This window comes from Chiloscyllium plagiosum, unplaced genomic scaffold (genome assembly GCF_037043375.1).
Source record: "Chiloscyllium plagiosum isolate Xiang-an unplaced genomic scaffold, Cpla_swu_hap1 HiC_scaffold_5, whole genome shotgun sequence".
Taxonomy (NCBI): Eukaryota; Metazoa; Chordata; class Chondrichthyes; order Orectolobiformes; family Hemiscylliidae; genus Chiloscyllium; species Chiloscyllium plagiosum.
The window spans coordinates 31,329,095-31,353,551 of NW_028270143.1; the positions used below are offsets into that span (position 1 = coordinate 31,329,095).

Here is a 24,457-nt window from a genome sequence, read left to right on the forward strand (position 1 = left end):
CACAGATGTTATTATGCATCTCTGGAGCAAGTGCAAGTTAAATCCAGGCTTCTTGGTCCAGAGGTAGGCACACTACCACTGCACAGAAAGAGACTCTCTCTCCTCCTTTCTGAACCTAAGTGTATAGCTCATTAGCAGTAATAAAGGACAAACGACGATTGTGTCTTCACAAAAGGGGCTTAACAGCAAGATTTAGTTTATTACATTATAGAAATAAGTAAAAGTTACATTGACTAGTCAAGCATAATTAGCAAACAGCCTGCAGTGGCTCAAGGAGGCAGGTCACTCTTCTCAAGAGCAACTAGGGATGGACAATAAATACTGGTCCAGCCAGTGATGCCCACATGCCTTGAAAGATTACAAAAAATACAAAAACAAACAGGAGCCAGAGCTGATTCCATCAGGACCTCATGCAAGACTATCTGATTCCTCACTCAAATAACATGTGACATCATCAGAATGGTCAGAGCTTAATGCAGCTCCAGCATTATTTCAGACCCATTGCTTTATACAACAAGGGGTGGGACCAAGGCATGTGGTGAGAGTCAGTCTGGGTTGGTGATCAGACTTGAAGCGAGATCATGATTATCAAGGACAGGTTTGAAAATGGAGAGGGGGGAGAGTTTGTGAAGGTGGGGATTTATGTCAATGAATATGTTGGGGGAGATAGTAAAGATGTTTATGGGGGAGATAGTAAAGATGTTTATTGGGAAGCGTGTGGCCTGGAGGAAACAATTCTGCTCTTTTTGGGCCACAGTCATTTCGTAAAGCACTTTCATAATGAATACAACTCGTCCTAATTCCTTTCATATGTCAGAATTCCAAAGAACTAGGAAGCCAGTGTGACCCTAGTTAAAAATAAAAACTTTGCTTAATGGCAGTGAGGAGACCCCTCAATTGATCTCACTAAATGTTCATCCATTAGGTCTAGTGTGATCACCAGCCTCACCCCAGCATTTTGGAAGTGATGGATTTGAGGTGAGTTTTTTTTAATAATATGTTTTCAGACATTTTAACATTTTAACTTAAAAAGGTGGGTTTGAGTCAGTTGTTGAGAGTCTTTAAATCAACCTCAATGTTTCTGCACAGTGGCCATTGTTATGCTACATTCACACCGGATTTCCAATTCACAACATTCTGTTTCCTTTCTCAATGTAAATCTGTACTGGGATCATGCTCTCAAATTCAAACAATTCAAAGCATAAGAAGCCTTCAAACCAAATTTGAAGAATTTGCCAGATTTTTCTGCACAGAAAAACATTTCAGAAGCTTACTTTCTCTGCTTTTAAATTTTCTTTCCTCTAACAACCAAATCAAATTATTCTGTATTTCTTAAGTTGATCCCGGTCACAGATCTTTCCTGATTCTCACAGAGTGGCCACTAGGTGGTGTGTATGCTTGATTCTAAGGACAAGTTTACTGGATTCTCATTTTGCTGGTTGGGTGGTTTCAAATGCAGACTGACACCAACAATGAACTGGTTAAAGTTACCACGAAGAACTCTCCTTCTCAACCTCTTCTCCCACCAGACTTGTGGTGAACCTCAGGTTAAACCAGCACCAGTTGTCTCTCTCTCATGAGCATGCAGCCCTGTGGTCTCATTAGACAATGGCAACTTTACTTTTTTATCTCCCCCCCACTTGATTCTTTTAGCATCACTGTTGATAGCACTGCTGGGATCAAGCACTCCATAAGAAATTAACCCCTGCTCTTACCTGTTACTTTACTATTGCATTCCACCCACATGCATTACCTTACTTTTAATTTGCATCTCACGTTAGATATTTTCACAAAAAAAGCTGCCCATGTCTTGAGTTATCAGTCCTGGTGGTAAATTCATTAGAATTCCGCCATAGCAGTTTCTTTTAATTGCCAAAAATATCATGTTTCTACTTTCCATGTGATGGATGGCAACAAGTTGTGGTAAAAGATTTGACAGACTCATTACTGTACTGGGACCCCAGCTAAACTGCAAGAGAACAAAACTAGGCAACTGGATGAGGAGTCAATTCTTCAATTTAAGCTGGCAAGAAAGGACCCACAATTCAAAAACCTACACTTAGTTTACAGTTTTAAAAATGCCTGTTTCTTTAGAAAAGAAAAATTTCTTGCTGATGTTGTTAGTTATTTCATGCAACATAAATACCTTAAGCTGTTGCTGTGCTCTGCTCAAAAAGAACTTCCAGCAATTTTCTCTACTATCCATCAGTCCCAAGCTTCGGACTTCATTACGTATACCACCAATGATGTTGTCAACTTCTTCTTCACTGAACAGATCAGGAATTTCACCTGTTTAAAATAAATCAGGATTCTGATTCTCAGAATTTGATCAAAACTATGGCAATACAGATAACACTTCTGCTGGTTTTTCTGGGGGGAGATAATGTTTGGATCTTTAAAGCAGCGACATTATCACAATATTTTCAACAATAAACTTTGCTTCTCTTCTCAGATATTAATCTAAGCCCTTTATAACCATTACATTTGTTTAAAGGAAAAAGTCTGTAAAAAGGCCACTTACTAAAAAGAGTTAACTGCCAATTAAAATTGTATCTATAATTTTGTTAATTCTCGGGTGCTTCCAAAATGACATTTAAAAGTACCATCCAGCTACATTTATTTATAGCAATTCCATCTCATAGCATAAGAAGTAGTTTCATTACATTATAACTCCACAAATGAGGTCAGTCGCAAACAACTAAACTCCTGCTAGTTCATGCAAAGCCACTTTTACTGCATTGCTAAGACCATAAATCTGCACAGTGCACTCGATGCAGCATGATCATAGCAATCAGTTGGCACTGATTAGTGATGGCATATGGTATAGTATCATTAAGCATAATTTGTTAATAATTTTACCAGTTCAGTCCTCTGATTTGTAACTTGATGCAGACTGTGAGGATGGCAGCACAATGAGGTACAAAATAAGGGAGGAAAACCATTTCACTGCATTGCACTGCTAAATCAGAGAGTCATGTCCAGAATATAAATTCAGGGTATACAGAGGTATAGATTGGGATTTTTCTTTGATATATGCTCACAAATGATTTGCTATGTATTGCCTTCAAGGGATGGAAAACTATGAGTTAGCAGATTAAGAACAGAAAGCCCAACAATAAAATGTGTAAGCTGCATTGTACTGCCACACCTTCACACAGCATATTTTCAGCGAGACGGAGTGTACACAGAAAATATGAAGGTTGGCTCGCCTATCACCCCCCCCCACCTAATCCCTCATAATAAAGTCAGTTGGTAGATTGCAATTTTAAGAAAAGTAATGAACAGCTAACTGATGTTGATTACAACTGACTGACAGAAACTTAACGCCGCCCGCATCGCAACACATTGTTGGCATGGGCAGATGTGATTTAAAAGCTCATTGTTTGAAATAACATTGTTCAGATAGTAAGGAGGGAGGGAGGACACATCCTTTGTACATCAGGGGCAACACTCCGAGATGACACCCTCCCTTTGTGAATTGCTGCCTGGCCTTGAAAGCCTATCACACCAGCATCCTTGACCCCACTCCTCAGTACACTGATTCCTTCCTGCTCTAAATTCCTGGGAAATATCTTTGTCCAGGAGGTGCTGCTCTTCTTCCTGTCCTAGTAGTGCTCACTATTGAAGCCAGTGGTCAATCAAACTGGGCAACAGCTCGAGGGCTATGCTTCCTCCCGTGAAGGACAGTGGTCTAGTTGGAAGATAGTCCAGGCCACATTATGGTATTGCTCCAGGGCACCTCTTTATTTGCTTCAATTGCTTTGGAACTTGACCTTTATAATGACCAGGGGTGGGGGCTGCCGTCAAACTAAAATGTGCAATGTTTGCTGCCTCTCTCCACTCAAAGCATCCAGAGCAATAGGAAATAATTCAAAATCAACAACATACACTTAGATAGCGTCCTTGATGTCCTAGAAGTTATTCATAGAAGTGTGAGGGAAAATATGCAAATGATGCAAAACTTTGTTCAATTGGAAATCTTAGGAACTATATCAGAAGTTGAATGGCCTGATCTTTTTCTTACATTTGTGAAGTCATGGGTAAGTTTTAGGCAGGAAGACATTTTTCAGGGAGAGAAAAGACAAATGACAGGGCAATCGATAATTTCAGATATTTCTTACTTTGTTACACTCCTATTTGACCCAGTTAAAGAGGCCTGGCAGCAAACCGCCTCCAGTCCAACCCATTTTCAATATATGATAAATAAGAACTATATTTACGAAGATTTATAATTAAAGAAATGATGTTATTTAAAATTCTGTGTTTTCTATGTCAGGAATATCACAGAACATAAAGTTGTCATGTGTTAGGAGTACAATTTTAAGTAAAGTGTGCACCAGAATACAAACATTTATCTCAGAGAGAAGCCTTAGCTTTAAATGGTTGCAAATTTCTCAGGATGCAATTGGTTCCTCTCACTCTCATTCAATGGAGATGTCACAGCTCTGTTCAGAATGATAAACCAAGGACAAAAAGTAAAAGAAATACAGACTTGCATTTATATAATGCCTCTCAAGGTTTCAGGATGTTCCAAAGCACATTGCATCAGTTGGAATGCATTAGTAGAGGACAATTACTGCTGTAAAGATGGTAGATCAGGAATTAGTGATTAGATGATGACATTCACAAGTCAGAAATCTGAAGATTGTTGAATAAAGATAAAGTAGACAAATAAACAGGCCTACAGTTCTCAACTCCAGGAAAAGAGTGACGTAGAGTAAGATAAATGCTTGGTAATCTTTAATTTCAATTCAGTGAAGCTAAAACGAGGACAAAAAGTGTTTATTTTCTGAACTACAAATCATTCACCCTTCACTAGCCTTTTCACAAAGTCACACTCATTTGCTTAGCAGTTTGAAACTGCCACAGTTTCCCAGATTGTAAGATTAACAGCCTTGGCTGTTTCTCAAAGAGATCCTTTGCGAAGGTGTAGCAGCCACACTGTCCGACACTGTCAGAAGCGGAGCATCACCTTGCAAAACCTGACCGTAGCACAATAGCACAATCAAACTTGCACCACAATATTAGTTTCTTCACCTGATGCCAGCAAATCGTTGATCAGGACCAGGAAACGTTCATCTGGAACATCAGCATCTGTCAGGAGAAAGACCATTGGCAGGTTTTTGGCTCCAGTCTTGATGTACAAATTAGCAAGATCAACCTAAATGGAACAGAAGGTGAAATGTTACAATGTTACTAAAAAAAGGAGTTACCCAATGCCACAATCCATAAGAGAATGGCACAGCAGGCTGTGATGCTGAGAATTGAAAGTCAGTAAGTTGTGAAACAGAGTGCTAGGTCTAACCAATAGGGAGATGGATAACTGTGCAAGGGATGCACATTAGATTGACCTTCATTGCCCTCACCAGCTGGTCACAGAATCACTGGCAGAGACCTGTGGCCACCTGCCCCTTCTCAGCTGCAGCCTAGTGAGTGAAAAAGGGATAAAAATTGAAACTTAACCTTTCTTCACATACTTCACCATGAATTCAAAGTATGCACAAGCTCTAAATAGCCAGAGAGTTAGCTTACAGAAAATTAAACATAAGTTGCCCAACATGCACAGCATAGAAGATAGAAGAACTCAGTGCAGAACAGGCCCTTCAGCCCTTGATGTTGCACCGACATATGAACATCCCCCTACACTATCCCATTATCATCCATATGCTTATCCAAGGACTGTTTAATTCTCCCTAATGTGCCTGAGTTAACTATATTGGCATACAGGGCATTCCACGCCCTTACCACTCTCAGAGTAAAGAATCTGCCTCTGACATCTGTCTTAAATCTATCACCCCTCAATTTGTAGTTATGCACCCTCGTACAAGCTGACGTCATCATCCTAGGAAAAAGATTTTCACTGGATGTAGGTTTGGCCATTGAGCTGAAAAGTTCATTTTCAGACACTTCGTCGCCATACTAGGTAACATCTTCAATGAGCCTCCAGATGAAGCACTGCTGATGCTTCCTGCTTTCTATTTATACATTTGGGTTTCCTTGGGTTGGTGATGTCATTTCCTGTGTGGTCATTTCTTGTTCTTTTTTTCAGGGGATGGTGAATGGAGTCCAAGTCAATGTGTTTGTTGATAAGAGTTCCGGTTGGAATGCCATGCTTCCAGGAATTCTCATGTGTCTCTCTGTTTGGCTTGTCCCAGGATGCAAGTGTTGTCCCAGTCGAAGTGGTGTCCTTCCTTATCTGTATGTAAGAATACTAGTGAGAGAGGGTCATGTCATTTTGTGGCATCCAGAACCTCAACCTGAGCTACAAATCTTCTCAAGACTTTCACTGTCTATCCTATCTAATCCTCTGATCATCTTGTACATCTCTATCAAATCCCAAGTCTCTCAGCCTTTCTTCATAAGACCTTCCCTCCAGACCAGGCAATATCCTGGTAAATCTCCTCTGCACCTCTTCCAATGTTTCCAAATCCTTCCTGTAATGGGGCGACCAGAACTGTACACAATATTCCAAGTTGCAGCTCTGGAACTCAATCTCTCTACTAATAAAATCTAACACACCATATGTCTTCTTAACAGCACTATCAAACTGGGTGGCAACTTTCAGGGATCTATGTATATGGACACCAAGATCCTTCTGCACATCCACACTACCAAAAGTCTTTCCATTGACCCAGTATTCTGCAAGCTAACAAAATGTTAGATTGCTCTTTCTCCATGGATGCTGTCTGACCTGCTGTAATTTCCAGCAGTTTTTATTTTCAGTACAGATTCCAACATCTGCAGTAATTTGCTATAAAGGTATTACAGAATCTAATAAGAGCTTACGGAAAATAAATAGGCCCAATGGGACAGGTGGAAAAGTAACAGTAGGAAATTTAGAGAACACTCACAAATAATTTCTTTAAAGTGCACTGTCTGACGATGTTGGGCATTTGAACTAGTAAGGTTAAAATCATCTGCAGGAAAAGCCTCAAAATAAACTTCACAGATCTACAGGTTAATGGTTGGAGAAGCATAACTTTTGGAAAGTCATGGATTTAGGAAACGAAGATCCAACTGAATTAATCTACTGGATAATTTGGAAAACATTAAATGTCACAAAGCAGGTAGAAGTGGGGAGGTGGGAAGAGGTTAGACAGTGCCTTCAATAGCTCAGGTGATAGAGCGAAGGACTGTTGTGGGCTAAATACCAGTCATCCTTAGGTCGCTAGTTTGACACTAGCTCGAAAGACATCTATTTTCTAATATCGCCTTCATCCCCACCCCCATCCACCTACTGTACTTTTTGCTGCCTTCTCCCCAGCCCTATCCCCCTCCCAGTTATCTCTCCACCCTGGACGCTCCTTGCCTTCATTCTTGATGAAGGGCTTTTGCCCGAAATGTCAATTTTCCTGCTCCTCAGATGCTGCCTGACCTGCTGTGCTTTTCCAGCACCACTCTAATCTAGACTCTGATTTCCAGCATCTGCTGTCCTCATTTTTGCCTAGGTGAGAGGAAGTTACTGTTCGCTCTGGATTTTCAGAAAGCTTTTTTTGTTATGCATGTAGGGTCTAACTATTTAATTTGCTTCTGGAGTCCAAGATCATCTTTCTTCACAGCTTACTGTATACACATTCTCTTATGACCCTGTTAGCACTTCAACCCCATCCTATTTCTCTTTACATAATCAAGTGACACTGACATTAACACTGCACACTGATGTAAGCATCAATACTTGACATCTCTTGTTTGCTGTGGTAGTTTTTCCATCTCTGCTTATCTCTGTGGATCCCTCATCCATGCCATCTCCTGGACTATACTCTGGTATGACTTGTGCTTTGTAGCTTTTAGAAAAATTTCTTGACCCAGTTGTCTCTTTCCTCTCTTTGTGGCATTTCACTCTGTTATGGTCAATCTGTTATGATGTTTGGCTGTACCTTCTAAAATAGAGATGAGTGTTGTCTTCTCAATCTCCCACCCTCTGATGGTGATAATCCATTTTGTATTGCTGATGATCTTATAACTAAATCTGTGATGCAAGATTTACATTTCAGTTCTCCTTCAACATTGTGTCAATCTTTCGAACGCTTCTGCTCGCTTCTCCACTTGCTTGAAGGTAGTGAGTGATAATATAATATGTGTAACATTGGATTCCCATGTAATGCCCTGAATGCCATAAATGGAGGAGACTTCCCTAAAGATTTAATCACTGGCTTTGTCATTATTTTGTGTTGATAGTTCACCTTAACCTACGACAATGGTGAAAATTATGCCTTTGAATCAGAATAAAGCCATTTCAAAGTGCTCCCATAGTTAGATGCAAACGTTTTTTTGCTTCTTCTCTTGGCTGTTCACCACACACAAAATGTAATTCCTGATTATTTCTTGCTTTGGGCTTGTAATTGTTGGACTTGTTGGGCCAAATGGCATGTTTCCACGCTGTAGGGATTCTATGATCTAATGTCTGCACAACCTTTGGAGGAAATGTACTCCAAAGATTTGTGAACCTCTGAGAACTCTGTTTTTCATCGGCTTTAAATTGGTGACCTCTCACTTTCAAAGCATGACCACTATTTCTTTATTTCCTACAACAGGAAACATTCTTTCCACAACTGCCCTGTCAGAAGTTGATCCACTCATTCCAGGTATTAGTTTAGAAATGTTCTCTGGACTGCTTCCAACATATTTATGCCCTTAGCTAAATAAACATGCAATCCTCCAAATGTTGTCTCATCACTACCCTGTAAAATTGAAGCATAACCTCACTTCATCTGTATTCATTCCCCTCACAATAAAGGATAATATTCCATTAGTTTTCCTAACTATTTGCATACTCATGTTTTGCTGTTCATACACTAAGTCACCCAGATCTCTCATGCCTCTCACCATTTAGGTAGTATGCTTCTTTTTTATTCATCTTGCTAAAATGAACATTTTCCCATTTTTCAATATTATACTACATTTGCCACATCATTGTCCACTCACTCAATCTACTTATATCCTTTCACAGCCTCCTTGTATCCTCTTCACAACTTCCTTTCCTAGATACCTTTGTGTCAATAACACATTTAACAACCATTCCTTTAATCCTATCATGCAAGACATTTCTATTGTATGTAAATAGTTGATGTCCCTGCGACATCACTTATTACCTATTTATTCCTACTCTCTGCTTCCTTTTAGTAAGAGAAAGCGAGGACTGCAGATGCTGGAGATCAAAGTTGAAAAGTGTGGTGCTGGAAAAGCACAGCAGGGTCAGGAAGCATCCGAGGAGGAGGAGAGTCAACGTTTCGGGCGTAAGTCCTTCATCAGGAATGTGCTACATTGTCGTTGTGAGGGGCTCTTGTGGTACAGTGATAGTGTCCTGGCCTGTGAGCTAGGAGGCCGGGATTCAAATTCCATCTGCTCCAGAGGTGTGTAATAACATCACTGAACAGGTTGATTAGAAAATAGCCGTTCATGCAAATATGTTACACTATGCTGTACATCTCTATGACTCTATGAGCTTTTATCTTCCACAATGACCCTGGATGTGACAGCTTATCAAATGCATTCTTGAAATTCAAGTGCTCTTTAGCAGTGCTTTGCCATATTCTCTTCAATAACAGTTTCTAACACTTTCCAACGTTTTTTGCACTTTGTTTCCATCCCTTTTTGAATACATTCACTGGAGCCCAATCAAATGGAATGTCCCCGGAATGTAGGCAAGTTTAGGAAATTAAAACAGCTAATTAACTATTTCGCTAGCTACATCTTTTATGACTCCAGGCTGAAATCCATCAGGACCCAGGGACCTGTCAGCCCTTTGTCCCAACAATTTGCTCATTACCACTTTGCTGCAACTGTAATTCTCATGAGTTCCTCTCTCACTCCTAGTTCATGATTTGCAGTTGATTCTAGGATTTTAAATACCTAAGTGCGATATTTCTTGGTACAGTTGTCTTTATTGCCTATTGCTTCCCTCTGCGTCCCCAACATCAGCAAGCAGGGCACTTAAAAGTTTCTTGCTGTGAATTCCCAATGCTGTAACGTACTTTCTTCCTCTCCTTATGGTCAAAAGCCCTTCTGATTATCCCTCACAGGAAATGCCTCCATTTAATTTGCCCTCAACTCTTCAACACCCTTCACTGGTCAAAAGCAAAGAGTTTTGAAGGAAAACTGCCAATAACAGTTTTTGATTACAATGAAATTACACGTATGTTTGGTTTGTTCAAGATCTAATAAAATTTACTAAACATAGGAACAGGGGTCAGTGATTTATTACCTCTGGATTCTGGATCAGTGGTGCTGGAAGAGCACAGCAATTCAGGCAGCATCCGACGAGCAGTAAAATCGACGTTTCGGGCAAAAGCCCTTCATGTTTTATTCCTGATGAAGGGCTTTTGCCCGAAACGGCGATTTTGCTGCTCGTCGGATGCTGCCTGAATTGCTGTGCTCTCCCAGCACCACTGATCCAGAATCTGGTTTCCAGCATCTGCAGTCATTGTTTTTACCTGATTTTTGACCTCTGTCAGTTCCACTACAGTCTGTTTTGCTATAATGTGTGCTTCTTCAATGTGGATTGCTTTAATATGATAGAAGAATTTAGACTTTTACTCACAGAACACGAACTTCCCTCAACTGTATTGGCTATAATGCGCTTACAGCCACATTAATTTAAATGGCGAGAATATTGCACAATTTTCTTATAATGTGAGGTCGCATGGAAATGGGACTATCGTGTTATATCAGAATCAACTGTATTTAATAATAATGCGGCTGATCAACAACTTACACCCAAATTGCTACCTTTACCCAATATTCTTTAATCATTTTTAATAACAAATATCCCCAAACATAGATTTAAAATTTACAATTGATTTGATATCAACTGTCTTTGCGGAAGGCAAGTTCAAAGTTTTCATAATTTTGTTGTAGAAGTGTTTACTAATTTTGCTCTTTTTTTTTATTACACCATCTAAATTCCAAGGAATACAACCCCAGTTTGTGGAATCTCTTTACATAACATCCTGTTATCATTCTGATGAAACTATGCTGCACATCCTCATGCCAATATATTCTTCTCAAAGCGTGGCACCTAGAATTGCTCAATGCTCCAGTTAAAATATTCAAACAAGTACCAACAAATTCATTAGCTGTGACCCATCCTTCACATATCCAAATCAAGTAACTTCTTAACATGCCTGCTTTTTCCTTATCTACACTGACAATATCATTATCAGGATTCATGGGGCCTGATCATGTTGAATTTTCCCGCCGTTGGCTTTGATGCCTCTATGAGCTCCTTTGCCGATTCCCTTTTCATAAGTTCTTGCCATCTGTTGTGTGACTCTTTGTCATTCTTTGCATATTTTTCATTTACCAGGATCTATAGTAGCATTTGCACTTATCTGGAGACAGGAAGATCATTGCAGGACATTTATCAGAAAATCAGTACAGAGCGATTAGAAATTAGCACTTTTAATAATGCAGAATTGCGAATGACAAAATATTTACCTTCAAGTCTGAGATCCCATAGCCTTTCTTCAGTGTGATTTGGAAAATTTCTAGAGAACTAATGTAAGCAGCCAATCGAGATAAACTCTGCTTCCCACTGCCACCAACACCCACCAGTAGAGCATATCCTCGGCTGCTCTCCAATATTCGATTTATCCGACACCTGAGATAAAGAAGTGGAATCTTTAAAATTCTGTGTCACAGATATATTCTAGTACTTTCAAGTAAATTGTAGAAGACTTATTCTAACTGATGACAGAACTAAGCTAATAACCCGGTAACATTCTTTTCTCACAGCTGTCTAGGAGTAATTGAAGTCACAGAATCATACAGAACCTTCGGCGCACCTCTTCCACGCTGACCAGGATTCTGAAACTGAACTAGCCCCATTTGCCTGCACTTGGCCCATTTCCCTCTAAATCTCTTCTATCCATGCTCCTGTCCAAATCTCTTTTAAATGTTGCAATTGTACTTGCCTCTCCCACTTCCTCTGGCAGCTTGTTCCAACAATGCAACATCCGCCTGGTCAAAAGGTAGCACCTCAGGTACCTTTTAAATCTTTCCCTTCTCACCTCAACACTATGCACTCTAGTTTTGGACTCCCCTAACCTGGGGAAAGACTTCAGCTATTCACCCTATCCATGCCCCTCATGATTTTATAAACCTCTTTAAGGTCATCCCTCAGCCTCCTACTTGGGGGGAAAAGAGCTCCGGCTTATCCAGCCTCTGCCTTTAACTCAAAATTCTAGCCTCAATAACAGAGTTGAGAATGTGGTGCTGGAAAAGCACAGCCAGTCAGGTAGCATCCGAGGAGTAGGAGAATAGATGTTTCAGGCATAAGCCCTTCATCAGGAAGCAACTGCAGTCCTCACTTTCTCCTAGTCTCTGTAACAGCCATGTAAATCTTTTTTGCACCCTTTCCATTTAATAACATCCTTCCTTTTGCAGGGCAGTCAGAATTGTATGCAGTAGTCCAGATGTGGTCTGATCAATGTCTTCTGCAGCTGCAATACGATGTCCCAGTTCCTGTACTCAATGCTCTGACCAATGAAGGCAAGTGTGCCAAACGCCTTTGTCACCATCCTCTCTAGCTGCGACGCCACTTTCAAGCAACTAAGTACATGCACCCCCAGGTCTTTCTTTTTGACAACACTACCAAGGGCCCTACCATTAACTATGCAAGTCCTGCCAATTATTGTGGAAAGTACCAGGAGCGAGTTCCTTCATGAATCAGATTTCTGGGCCTAAATGTTCTCTACACCCAACTTGAGTGAAGGCGATACAAAATGGGGGCATGCTTGGCTACCGCTATAAAGAAGAGAACATCATCAGGTAAACCTAAATCGTAAGAGCAGCTGCAGAAATAGTATAAGTTTCCAAACTACCTAAATTCTAAAATAGTCCAAACCAATCAGAAGTTTGCACTATTGAAGAAAGGAGGGAGACAGGAAACAAAAAACTACAGGCCAGTTAGTCTGACATCAGTCATTGGTAAACATGGAATCTATCATTAAGGAGGCTTTTACAATGCATTTAAAACATCACAACACGACAAAATGAAATTAACATTATTTTTGAGAAATTCATTACAGCCTTTTTGAGGAGATAAACAGAAGGATAACAGGGAACTAGGGGTCTTAGAATACTTGGGTTCCTAAAGGGCATTTAATAAGGTGTCATGCAAAACAAAGTGAAGAATCACACAATGCCAGGTTATAATCCAACAGGTTTAATTGGAAGCACTAGCTTTCAGAGCGCTGCTCCTTCAACAGGTGGTTGTGGAGTACAACCATCTGATGAAGGAGCGTCGCTCCAAAATCTAGTGCTTCCAATTAAACCTTTGGACTATGACCTGGTGTTGTGTGATTTTTAACTTTGTACACCCCAGTCCAACACCGGCATCTCCAAATCATGCAAAATATAAAACGCAGAGCAAGGACTCCTAGGATTGGGCTAATATATTGGCAAGGGTAAAGAATTGGTTAATGCACAGGAAGCAAAGAATAGAAATACAGGGTGCGTTTTCAAATTGGAAGGCTGTAACTAGTGGAGTGTCACAAGAATCAGTGATGGGGTGTCATCTTTTTCAATGGCTTAGACAAGAGATCACGAGTAATGCATCTAAATTTGCTGATGATATAAAGATAGGTGGGAAGCGGAGATGATGGCCTATTGGTATTATTGCTGGTTAATCCAGAGACCCAAGTAATGTGCTGAAGACCTGGGTTCAAATCCCACCATGGCAAATGGTAGAACATGAATTCAATTTTAAAAATCTGGACTTATTTGTCTCATGATCACCATGAATCCATTGTCGAATGTTGGAAAAACCCATCTGATTCACTAATGTCCCTTAGGGAAGGAAATCTGCCATCCTTACCTGGTCTGGATACATGTGACTCCAGACCGGCAGCAATGTGGTTGATTCCAAACCACTCTCTGAGCAATTAGGGATGAGCAACAAACAGTAGCCTAGCCAGTGATGACCTCCCCCCCATGAATGACTAAAATAAAATTCATGAAGAGCACACAAAGAGGGCGCAAATGGTGTCTGACTGATTAACCGAGAGGTTAATAAAGTGGCAGACTGCATTAGCTTTATTCTCACAAGTACTCAAATGGTTACAGTGAAAAGTTTACAAGTCGCCACTATGGCATCATCTTATGTACAAATGTACCTAGGTACAGATTCTTCAGTGCAAATTCTTAGGAAAAATATTAGAAAAACAAAGTAGTAAGAAGGCCAGCATTACAGATTGTAGAAATAAATTAGAAAAGAGAGAAATGAAAAAGTTCAGAACAACAGTCCTACCAAACCAGTCCACACTGGTGAGCCTCCAGTCTGCATCAGGTCTTGACTCCAGACAGTGCCAGACTTCAACTCGAGGTTCCCGAGGCCAGGAGATCCCTCTGGAATCACCCCAAGACCAGAAGTCCATAATTAGGCCATACCTGTGAGGGACTGTCATGCTCGGTCACGCTGGGATGGGAGACCACCATGCCTGTCTGGGAAGCTATCATGCTGTGCTGGGAGACCAACACGCCTCTCTGAGGGGCTATCATGCTGTGCCGGGAGACCACCACATCTGTCTGAGAGACTGTCACTCTGTGCCGGGAGACCAGCACGCCTGAGAGATGGTCACGCTGGGCCGAGAGACCACCACGCCTGTCTGAGAGACTGTCACATTGTGCCGAGAGACCACCACGCCTGTCTGAGAGATGGTCACGCTGGGCCGAGAGACCACCTAGCTTGTCTGAGAGATGGTCATGCTGGGCCGAGAGACCACCACGCCTGTCTGAGAGACTGTCACGCTGGGTTGGCGTGGGTTTCCTCCGGGTGACCCGGTTTCCTCCCACAATCCAAAGATGTGCAGGCTAGGTGAATTGGCCATGCTAAATTGCCCATGGGATGTGTAGGCTATGCGCATTAGTATGGGGTAAATATAGATTAGATTAGATTAGATTTCTTACAGTGTGGAAACAGGCCCTTCGGCCCAACAAGTCCACACCGCCCGCCGAAGCGCAACCCACCCATACCCCTACATTTACCCCTTACCTAACACTACGGACAATTTAGCATGGCCAATTCACCTGACCTGCACATCTTTGGACAGTGGGAGGAAACCGGAGCACCCGGAGGAAACCCACGCAGACACGGGGAGAACGTGCAAACTTCACACAGTCAGTCGCCTGAGTCGGGAATTGAACCCGGGTCTCTGGCGCTGTGAGGCAGCAGTGCTAACCACTGTGCCACCGTGCCGCCATAATAGGATAATAGGTTAGGGAAATGGGTCTGAGTGGGTTACTCTTTGGAGGGTCGGTGTGGACTTGTTGGGCCGAAGGGCCTGTTTCCACATTGCAGGGATTCTTCTATGATCATACCTCTTCACTGGTCAGCAGCATATCCCATCCCTCCCCTTATCCCGATTCCACTCTTGAATTGTCCCTCATTTTATTTCAGTCAGGAGCTTGTACTCTGGTAGTGTAGCAACTCTCCAGACTAATGCACATAACCTACACATCCCACGGGCAATTTAGCACGGTCAATTCACCTGACCTGCACATCTTTAGATTGTGAGAGGAAACCCAGGCACTCATAGGAAACACTAGCAAACACGGGGCGAATGTGCAAACTCCACACAAACAGTCACCCGAGGCTGGAATTGAACCTGGGCCCCTGGCGCTGTGAGGCAGCAGTGTTAACTCACTGACCACTGTATCATGCCATATGGTACGGGTTTTGTTTAAAGCAATCAGAACTTATGGAGTCTCAACACATGATGTTGCTGATTCCCTGGGTGAGTTTGTTAAAAATAAGTAACTTTTAAACAACCTTTAATTTATACTTACACATGTTGCATAGCATCTTCAAACAAAACTAGGTTCATCACAGCATTGAGCTCATTGAAGTTGTCAAGAGCATCAGTCAATATTTTCTTCAGGACATTCCAATCTTTTACTCGCATGTAATGGGGATCGCCAATTCCAAGAGCAAAATGACAATAAATCAATGGTTTCTGCAGTAAAATACTATCACCAATACCCTGAAATATATCAAAAATTGAAATTTTCCACTTAGAACTAAGCTGAATTAGGCAATATTTGATCAAAATTAAACAGAGCTTCTTTTACATCTTGTCTTAATACTGGAAATTTCAACATTCTAAAAAAGGTCTATATATACTTGAAAGAAGCCAAGTTTTTAAATTGCTGACTTCAAAACAACCAAGTTATACAAAACTGCAGTAACTGCAATCTTGGAGGATCTTTTGGCACTTTTCGATCGCTACATGTTTGTTATGCTGGGGCAGAACAGTATCCTAATTTTACTGTGCATGGGTAATGAATCCTGACGCAAGAGTATTCCCTACTCTGAGAAACCAAGAACACGTTTCACATGTCTAAGTTCAAACAATATGGACAAGTTACTGCACTCATAAATGAAGCTAAAACTTACTGGAAATATTCAGCATGTAATGCAGCACCCATGGCCAGAGAAACAGATTTTGGAGTGGCCCTTTGTCATAGCTGTGAGAAGGAACAGGTTTTAAGTTTTGCAAATAAAGGGGAGAAGACAAGGTGATAGCATGGAACTAGGAGTGATTAAACAGCTGAGGAGAACAAGACCTGGTAAAGGGCAACTAAAGAAACAAAAGATATGTCTAGAGAATGCGTAAAATTGAATGCAGAAGCATCACCAATAGCTGCCATTGAAAAAAGCCAGATGATGATTTGATATTGTTGAAAATGTTGAGCCGAGAGCAGTGAAGTGCTAAGTTGAAAGATGATGTTCTTCAAGCTTACTTTGAGTTTCATTGAAGCACTGTAGGAGATAGAAAGGTCAGAGTGGGAGTACACCAGATAATTAAAATGTTAAGTGACCAGAAGCTGAGGGTCAAACTTGCACAGTGAATAAATGTACAGCACAAAACAATCACCCGATTTACATTTAGTTTCCACTGAAGAGGAGATTGTATCATGAGCATTGAATACAGTATATTAAATTGATGGTAGCACAAGTGAATTGTTGTTCAATTTAGGAGAATCAATAGTGCTTTGTATGGTGAGGACAGACAATATAAAAAGTTTTTGCATCTCCTATGATTATATGGAATGGTATTGTGGAAGTCGCGGGGTTTTAGGAGTAATTAAAAAATGGACCAGAGAGTTACAGAAGGATTTTCTCCTTCAGAATGCTGAAAGAGAAGTGTTAGCAAAATTATACCTGATGGCAGCATGACACTAGAGATGATAACATTTGGAGAAGATGAAATGCAGAGTCTGGTAGGATGGAGAAGGGGTGAACGAAATGCTGGTTGAAGAAAATGAAAGACTGGTAAAGAAGATTTAATCACCAGAACTGATACAATAGAAATGGAGAAACTAGAAGTGAGTCCTCAAACAACCTGAACTGTTGATTAAATCTAGTCAAGATAATTACGGGAACACGTGACTAATAATGAATATGGGTTGATAGCCAGAGAAGGTCAAAGGGAGATTGAATAGAGTTATTCAAAATCATGAAAGGGTTTTATCTGGTTAGGAAGATTTATTTTTAGTGACAGGAGAACCAGTTACTAAAGGTCACAGATTTAAAATAGCCAAAAGGAGAACTAGACCTGACTAAGCCATGTTTTAAAACACGTGTTTGCTTTAATTTAGAATGTATTGCCTCAAAGGGTGGTGGGAAGGCTTCCGCAGTAAAGTTCAAAAGGGAATTTGCTAAATGATTGAAACATAAAATATTGGTGGGCTGTAGCAAACAGTTGGGTGAGTGGGATGAACTGAATTGCTCTTTCAAAGAGCCAGCACAAATACAGTGGATCCAGTCCCCTTGTGTTTTGTGAATCTATGAAGAACAGGTACCTCAAAGAATTTTTTGGCAGTTTCCAGCTGAACTTTCTGGAACAGTTCAGAATCTTTTGATTGCACTAGCTTGTCCTCATAGACACGGGATGACTCATGAAGCCAGAGAGACACCAAATCCATTGGTTTCTTTAAACAATCAGGAAGTGCGAAGAGTATTCCCTGAAAAGAAACAAAACATCGCTTGGAAAATCTTAGAAATTACGTTCAACAAGTTTACATTTAAAAGTTGGATTCAATATAAAGTATACTTCTAAAATGAGGGACATTAGCCATTAAATTTTCCCAAGACACAAACAACAAGCGTATTAGGTTACTCACTTGTCAAAAGAAGCCAACATTGCTTGCAGAAGCTGAGTGTTGTAGCAGGGTTGGAACAAGCTCCAGCACTGCTGACCATTGTAGCAACTGTGGAGATAGGCTAGGGTTCTTGGTTCTCCTTCTACAGGAGCGGAAATATATTTGGAAAAAATATCAACTCAAATTTAGCAGATGATCATGGGCAGATGTAAAGAATCTTGTCTGTGGTGCAGCTCAATGCCCACCTTAGACTTTGACATGGGGTGTCTATACAATGGGGCCCACAAATTTAGCCTTGGAATCAAAACCTTCAAAACAAAAAATAGAGGAAGCGGAGAACAAGTTTCAGCTCCATGTCTTTGGTTCCTACTATTTTTCTTTCTCATGCAAAAAAAAGTCTAACTACTGTCAAGTCTTTGTTCATTCATAACAAGGCTATGTTAATTTTCAAATTCAGGAGACTATAGCACTTTACCACACTTTGGAAACATCCTAAAAGGCTTCATGTAAAACACACTGTTTGCAAATGCAACCACTCTATCGATTTTGTGAAGAGAAAAGTTCCATTTAAAAAAACACAGGAATCATCAATAGCAAAATGGAAAAAAATTACGATGATGCTAGAAATGTAAGACAACTGAAAATTCAGGAACATCTATAACATAGTCCATGCCCCAGCATGATTATAGTATAGTAACATCAGCTCTGTGTTACTAATCCCCTGATGCAGTGGAGAAGCAGCAAAGGAACAGAAGTTAAGTAATTTTGACACTGTGTGGGGAGAGGGGCATGGTCAAGTGATTCAGACATTGCTGGGGTGATGGAATCACTTGACTGCATTGGGATTGGAGCTGGTTCATTATGAGGAAATACAGAGAATCAGCTGATCATACAGTCATACTGCATACAAACAAATCCTTTGGTCCAATTCATCTGTGCCAAACAAACATCCCAATCTGACCTACTCCCATCTGAGCATTTTGTTCATATCCCTCTAAATCGTTCCTATTCATTACCCATCCAGATGCCTTTTCAATGTTATAATTGTACCCGCCTCAACCACTTCCTCTGGCAGCTCATTCCATCCACACATCACCCTCTGAGTGAAAACTGCACCCATCAAGTCCTTTTTAAATCTTTCCCCTTTCACCTTAAACTTACGCCCTCTTTTTTTGGACTCCCCCACCACAGGAAAAAAACCTTGGCTATTCATACTATCCATTCCCACGTTTTTAGAAACTTCTATAAGGTCACCCCTCAACCTCCAACACTCCGGGGGAGAAAATCCCCAGCTCAAACCCTTCAGTCTGGCAACATCCTTGTAAATCTTTTCTGCACACTTTCAAGTTTAACAACACGTTCTTATAGAAGGGTGACTAGAATTGTATACAGTATTCCAAAAGTTGCTTCACCATGATCTGTACAGCCTCAACATGACTTCTCAAATGCTGTACTCAATATTCGGATTAATGAAGGCATGGGTGCCCAAGTGCTTTCTTCACCAGCCTTTCTACCTGCGACTCCACTTTCAAGGACCTGCACCCCGAGGTCTCTTTGTTTGCAACACTCCCCAGGAGCCTACCATTAACTGTATAAGTCCTGCCTCATTGCCTTATCAAAATGCAACACCTCACATTTATCTAAACTAAACTCCATTTGCCACTCCTCAGCCCATTAGCCGATCTGATCAAGGTCCCATTTTACTCTGAGATAAGCTTCTTCACTGCCCACGACTACACGGTGGGCACAGTGGTTAGCACTGCTGGATTCCATCAGCTGTCCTTGCTAACCAGTCTATCATGTGGAACCTTTTCAAACATCTGGAAGTCCATGTTGACAACATTTACCGCTCTGCCTTCATCAATCTTCTTGTCACCTCTTCAAAAAGCTCAATCACGTTTGTGAGACAATTTCCCTCACATAAAGCCATAGGGTAATGTGAGACAAGAGGCACTTGGTCTGCTTAAAAGATTTCAGTGACTCACCACCTCTTGAGAGTTGGCTGACCCACCTGTGTTAAATTCTGAGGTGGGTTGCCTAGCAGTGTGTTGGAATCGGTTTGATTTTTAAAATTTTTTTAAGTTTCCACTTGACTGCCCAATTGCCCATCCTTGGCTTCTATATTTTTAACTTCTAGTGTGTGATTTGCATAAATAACCTAAAGAAATATGGAAGAATGAACCAAGGTGACAACAACAAAAAAAAGCAGAAAATGTAATCCAAATGAAGGACATACTTTGTCCAGCAAACAGCACACTGCAGCATAGGAAGACTGAACATTACTCAGTACTTTCCCAGAAAAAGTTTCTACCATAATGGAGACAGTGTAAAAACTGCTTAACAAATGCTGGACTCTCCAGGTTTTAACCTAAAAACCAAATAAATTATATAGATGCTTTAAATCAAAGACAAAAATAGAGAAAAGCTCAGCAGGTCTGGCAGCACTTGTGGAGAGGAGGTTCTGAGGAAGGATCCCTTGACCCAGAATATTAACTCTGCTTTCTCTCCACAAATGCTGCCAGACCTGTTGTGCTTTTCCAGCAATTTCTATTTTTGACTGTAGGTTTTAACACGTATGCTGTAATTGAATGTAAAATTGGAAATTCTGGATTTATCACAGCTTGGAAACAGGCCTGTGTGATCTGATTGCTATGGGGCTGATAGTCAAACAGGAAAATATTGAAATCAAGTGAGAATTTTTGCACCTTGACATGGTGACTCAGAATAAGAGATCAATCCCCTTAATAGACACAGATGCAAGAAAGACATTGCTCAAGGGAAGCAAATTCCTTGTAAAAAATTTGTATTCTGTTTGAAAGAAGTGAACAGAACAGACAGGACATTTTGAGATTTCTGATCTGAAAATCTTCCATGGCAAGCCACTGGCAAAAATTAGCTCTGGAAGTCTCTGGCTGAGCGCAGAGACTTTTGAAGGCACCATCAACTGCTCCTCTCAAAATGGAAATCTGATAAAATGAGTTGGTGTCATGCTTTTTCTAACTTTACTCACCTGAAAAATATTTGAGAGGTCACGAAGATTAAAAATGTAATGGAATTTAATGGCTGTTGGCAAGAACATGTGAGTAAGTTTTTGCTGAAGCCAGACAGTTGCTTGGACCACAGCCGGAATGGTCTTTATGACTGAAGCTGCAAAATTTAGATGCTGAAAATGGAAACTTAGAATTTTGCTGTAGATCATTTCCATGGAATTGACTGAAGGAAAATTCACCGCAAACACTGTGAAGTGTCTCTACAAAGAAGAAATGATGACAAAATCAATTTGGTAGAAAATCAAAAAAGGCACACCATGCATTAAAGGTTTCAATCACACAAGAACTGACTATCATAACAGAGGCCTCGCATCAGTTCTAAGTCCATCAACAATATAAAAAAAAATTGAAAACTCAAGTAGAAACAGTGCTAGAGATTCTGGGCTTCCACTGTCCATGGGCCTTTTGTGCACTTCCACACAAATTTGGATGCATTGAGTTTTGGTCCCAGCAGCTAGTAGCTGATGAGCCTAGTTTGGGATGAAACATGGACTCATGAAGAGACTCCTTTCAGAATTGCTGTCATTTCAGCTGAGATCTGTAGACACCTAGAAAGGCAAGGTTTACTAGGACTCATCTGGTCATTCAGGTTGCATACCCTAACAAAGTAGGGGGTAGTGAGACTAAGCCAGACTCTCTTATGACAGGTCTTTAAAGCTCCTTTGATATCTTTTGGGGTTGGATAGCGAATAGCTTTCTACTTTTTTTCTCCCCAACAACTTCTAGGGCAGGCACCTGAAGTGTGAGTTTCATGTTTGGGTGCCACAGAGAATGGGATGATTTGGAAACCTCCCTCAGGCTATGCCAGGGTTAACAGTGAACATTCCCAAAGGGCTGATCCCAGAACTGGATGAATTGTACTATATTTTTGTCTCCTAAAAATCCATCTCCAGACTTCCGAGACCTAAGAATACATCACTTCAAACATACAATACTACATAAGTAATACTTAAAGTTACAAATCCACTGTAGACGTTCACCTGATAGGGGTGTATACGGTGAAATGATCCATTTGTCTGTTTCACAATTATCCAACTATTAACTTTGATGCATGTAAAACTATCATGCAAATATATACTTAAATTGTACAAAGTTATTTCATAAATAAAATTTCAATGTAATGCTGTAATACAGCTTTTTCCCTCTATTTGTTTAATGCCTTAGAAAGTTTATTGGCCACACTTACCAGTTGATTTACTGAAAAATCGAGTTATTAAACAAATAAATTTTGAAACAAAACTCATTTAGTTGTTGTACAAGTGGCAATATTTGATGAGACAGCATTGTTGAAATCACTTTTGTCCTTGATTGCAATATGTCCATTCGTATATTTATTTTATTCTCTCATGACTTTTTCTTTACAATTTTAGCTTTAGGAATTTTACTGAATCAATTGCAAGATTGACAAGGAAATCTGCAGGATTGATAAGTCATGTGAGGTTGAAAGTGAGGACTGCAGATGCTGGAGGTTAGGGTCGAATGTGTGGTGCAGGAAAAGCACAGCAGGTCTCGCAGCATCCGAGCAGTAGGAGAATTAACGTTTTGGGCAAAAGCCCTTCATCATGTGATGGACAGACAGGAAACATGAAATCATACAAATTTTATATTAAAATGTGAAATTAAAATAGATGTTTCACTAAAAATAAATCAAGGTGGTTAGGACATTTCATGCACATGTGTTGTGCAAGATGTACTAAATGTTGTTCAAATAAACCCATTTAAAATCATTTATTTACTAATTGAGATAATTAACAGATTTCAGTTATTGGTAGAATAAAAACTGGACTGGAGAATAAAAACTAAAATTCTGGAATCTTTCTTACTAATACTAAACTGGAGGACTAAAACATGCACTTGAACAGAATAATCTGCCTTTTCTGTCACTCTTCAATATCAAGCTTATGGATCATCTTACCTGAAGTCGAGGATTGATTGTGAAGCTTCCTGCAGTTGGATTCATGCAGCTGATAAACTGGCAATTGTGAATTTCCTTCAGTGTTAACTTCTGACGATCATACCTGATCATTGTTCAATACGAAGAATTCAGAACAGAGTCAAGAATTTGAACAAATGTATCCACGTTGTTAAAAATATGATTAAAAAATGAAAAAAAAAGGAATTGGACTATCCTTAGTGTTAAATTGGTCTTGGGGATCAATGCAAAATGAGTGGCAACTTATCAGTAGCCCATTCTGCATCTTACACAAATGTTTTTATCCATAATGAAAATATGTTATCAACATACTCTGAACTCATCACCCATCACATTTAGCATTTCACGACAGCTGAACTGCATGGAAGTTATTATACAATACTATTAGAAATCAGGAAAAATAAAGTCACATTCTGAACACATTCATTGTAGCTTGCTAAGTAACTATGGAGTTACAATGGACTCTTTAATTTTAAAAATGCAGCTGTGATTAAAGTCGAAAATAAACAACCTCAATATGAATGATATATTGTTTCCACCATATCCAATTAATCCATATTACAAGACATCCTTCAATGCAACATTCGCTTATAAGTGATTGTTTTATTTTCTGATAATTTTTTGCTGTTTGCTGGAATACTCATCAATTGTTGATATCTAAATTCTCATTTATATGCAGGTAAAACACTTGCAAGTGTCCAAGGTTCATTCTTAGGCACATGAATAGCTACACAAAGATCTGAGGTATGAACACCACTATAATTATATTGCCAAGGTAATTCAACAATTATGACTTGCATTCAGACATGACTTATGAATGCATTTTCTTTTTTTTCTTTCTAAGTAGGAGACTTAGAACCTCCCAACCCCCACAAGGAATAAACAAAATATGGTTTTCTGTTGTTTACATGCTGAACTGTACAGTACTTTAAATGTTCAATCCGTTAACAAAATGAAAAGTGAGAACATTTTTAATCTTGGAAAATACAATTATTTGTTGAATCTTTTACAGTTTCAAATGATTCTGTGTGAATTTCATAACAAATGAATATGTAAAAGCAAATTCAGAAGATAGTTTTTTTGTGAAAGAGGATCAGTGCACTTCACTACTGATTTCACTGAAATCTTCAAATAAACAAAAAACAATAGAACAAACTTTAGAATGATTGAAAATACCAGAGAGAAGCATATCACAAATTGCAGGAACATGTCTTATGAACCCCTGCCCCACACACAGACACATTGTGGGACAAAGTACACATCCAACTTGAAAATCAGAAAAATCTTATATTCTAAAAGCTGATTACTCTGTCCACCAAACATTAACTCACCTTGACTATTATTTTTGTCTTTCCATTTTAACAACGTTTCA

At 40.0% G+C, this 24,457-nt stretch overlaps 1 protein-coding gene across 4 annotated transcripts in view; it reads right to left on the reverse strand.

Annotated features, from left to right (window-relative positions):
• The window catches only part of LOC122550241 (dynein axonemal heavy chain 11-like), a 286,822-nt gene that overhangs the window by 197,680 nt on the left and 64,685 nt on the right, over window positions 1-24,457 (reverse strand). For all 4 annotated transcript variants that reach the window (XM_043690997.2, XM_087987074.1, XM_087987076.1 and 1 more), the window contains 7 exons: window positions 23,068-23,170; window positions 21,113-21,352; window positions 17,803-17,964; window positions 15,787-15,980; window positions 11,437-11,599; window positions 5,038-5,161; window positions 2,147-2,289 (listed from right to left, as the gene is read on the reverse strand). In XM_043690997.2, the coding sequence (XP_043546932.2) occupies window positions 2,147-2,289; window positions 5,038-5,161; window positions 11,437-11,599; window positions 15,787-15,980; window positions 17,803-17,964; window positions 21,113-21,352; window positions 23,068-23,170 (1,129 nt within the window). The remainder of the gene's footprint in view (window positions 1-2,146; window positions 2,290-5,037; window positions 5,162-11,436; window positions 11,600-15,786; window positions 15,981-17,802; window positions 17,965-21,112; window positions 21,353-23,067; window positions 23,171-24,457) is intronic.